Here is a 1309-nt window from a genome sequence, read left to right as displayed (position 1 = left end):
GAGTCTTCCTCCAATCCTGATGCCACATTTTTCTTCATAGAACCCAGCTTCTCGTAATATTTGCTCAGCATACAGGTTGAATAAGTATGGTGAAAGAATACAACCTTGTCGCACACCTTTCCCAATTTTAAAGCAGAGACATATCTAATCCACAAGTAGACTGCAGAACGTTCATGAGAGAATAGAAGTAAAAGATGAGGGGGTTTTCCCATGAACTTTTTGAAGCCCCCTTGTGTATTTTCTTACCATCCTAAAACAGTTGAAACTTTCTTTTGGAGCTCTTCAGACTGCCCCAGTAAGTGTGTTCGTAGGATTTAATCTGAAGAAGTGGATGCTCTCTGTACAGAGGCTGTCTGTGAGGACGTGACCTGTCACTGAATACAGCATGAGTGCTCAGTTGTAAGATCACTCACTGGTCGGTGATACTACGGCCAAACCGTGGGATGTTCTGCAACCAGTTTTGTAAAGAAGGAGAAGTACTCAACATATAAAGTTGATGTAAACCATTGCAGGAGAATCATAGGATTTAGCATCAGGTAGGCATTAGACGTCATGTGACAGGAGAATCATAGGATGTAGCGTCAGTTAGGCATAAGAGATCATGTGTTCTTTTCCTGCACAGCACTAACAGTGTAGCCCCTGGGTGGTGGGCTTCAAAGGGGTTTCGTCATGCGTTTTTAGAATTTCCAAAATTATACACGTAGTGTGTGCGCATTCCTTTGGTCTTTCAAGTGCCATTTTGACACTGAGCAAACGACAGTTTCATTTCGTCACCGTCTGGTTTCATTTCGGTGCAGGTGCCGGGCTGAGTGGACGGCAGGTGCACAGGACACAGGCCGTCTTCAACCATACCGAGGACTACGTGCTACTGCCCGATGAGAGGACCATCAGCCTCTGCTGCTGGGACTCGCGCACGGCCGAGCGCCGGAACCTGCTCTCACTGGGCCACAACAACATCGTGCGCTGCATCGTGCATTCACCCACCAACCCGGGCTTCATGACCTGCAGTGACGACTTCCGGGCACGCTTCTGGTACCGCAGGTCCACCACTGACTGAGCAGGCCTCTGCCCCCGGCCCTGACTGTAAGTCCTTCTTGGATTTGTACAAAAGAACCTTTTTTGACCTTGATGTCGAATCATGGTGGAAAAAGCTGGAAAGCAGGTCTGTGCAGTTGCTCCACGCTCACTGATTATTACAGTGTGATTTGCACCGGTTTTGTAAATCCAGAACTTGTCACTTCTCCTGAATCTCGTAGTCGTTCGAAGAAGGAGAGAGTGTTGAAGTGCTCTCTAGATCTCAGATGGCTCG

At 47.7% G+C, this 1309-nt stretch overlaps 1 protein-coding gene across 1 annotated transcript in view; it reads left to right on the top strand.

The window, feature by feature from the left end:
• CSTF1 (cleavage stimulation factor, 3' pre-RNA, subunit 1, 50kDa) overlaps window positions 1-1059 on the top strand; it is an 18566-nt gene extending 17507 nt beyond the window's left edge. The window contains exon 6 of the mRNA XM_006839160.1: window positions 798-1059. Within this exon, the coding sequence (XP_006839223.1) occupies window positions 798-1057 (260 nt within the window). The 3' untranslated portion in view covers window positions 1058-1059. The remainder of the gene's footprint in view (window positions 1-797) is intronic.
• The last annotated feature ends 250 nt before the right edge of the window (window positions 1060-1309 follow it).

Source organism: Chrysochloris asiatica, unplaced genomic scaffold, assembly GCF_000296735.1.
Source record: "Chrysochloris asiatica unplaced genomic scaffold, ChrAsi1.0 scaffold00023, whole genome shotgun sequence".
Taxonomy (NCBI): Eukaryota; Metazoa; Chordata; class Mammalia; order Afrosoricida; family Chrysochloridae; genus Chrysochloris; species Chrysochloris asiatica.
This window is presented reverse-complemented; position numbering and strand designations above follow the sequence as displayed.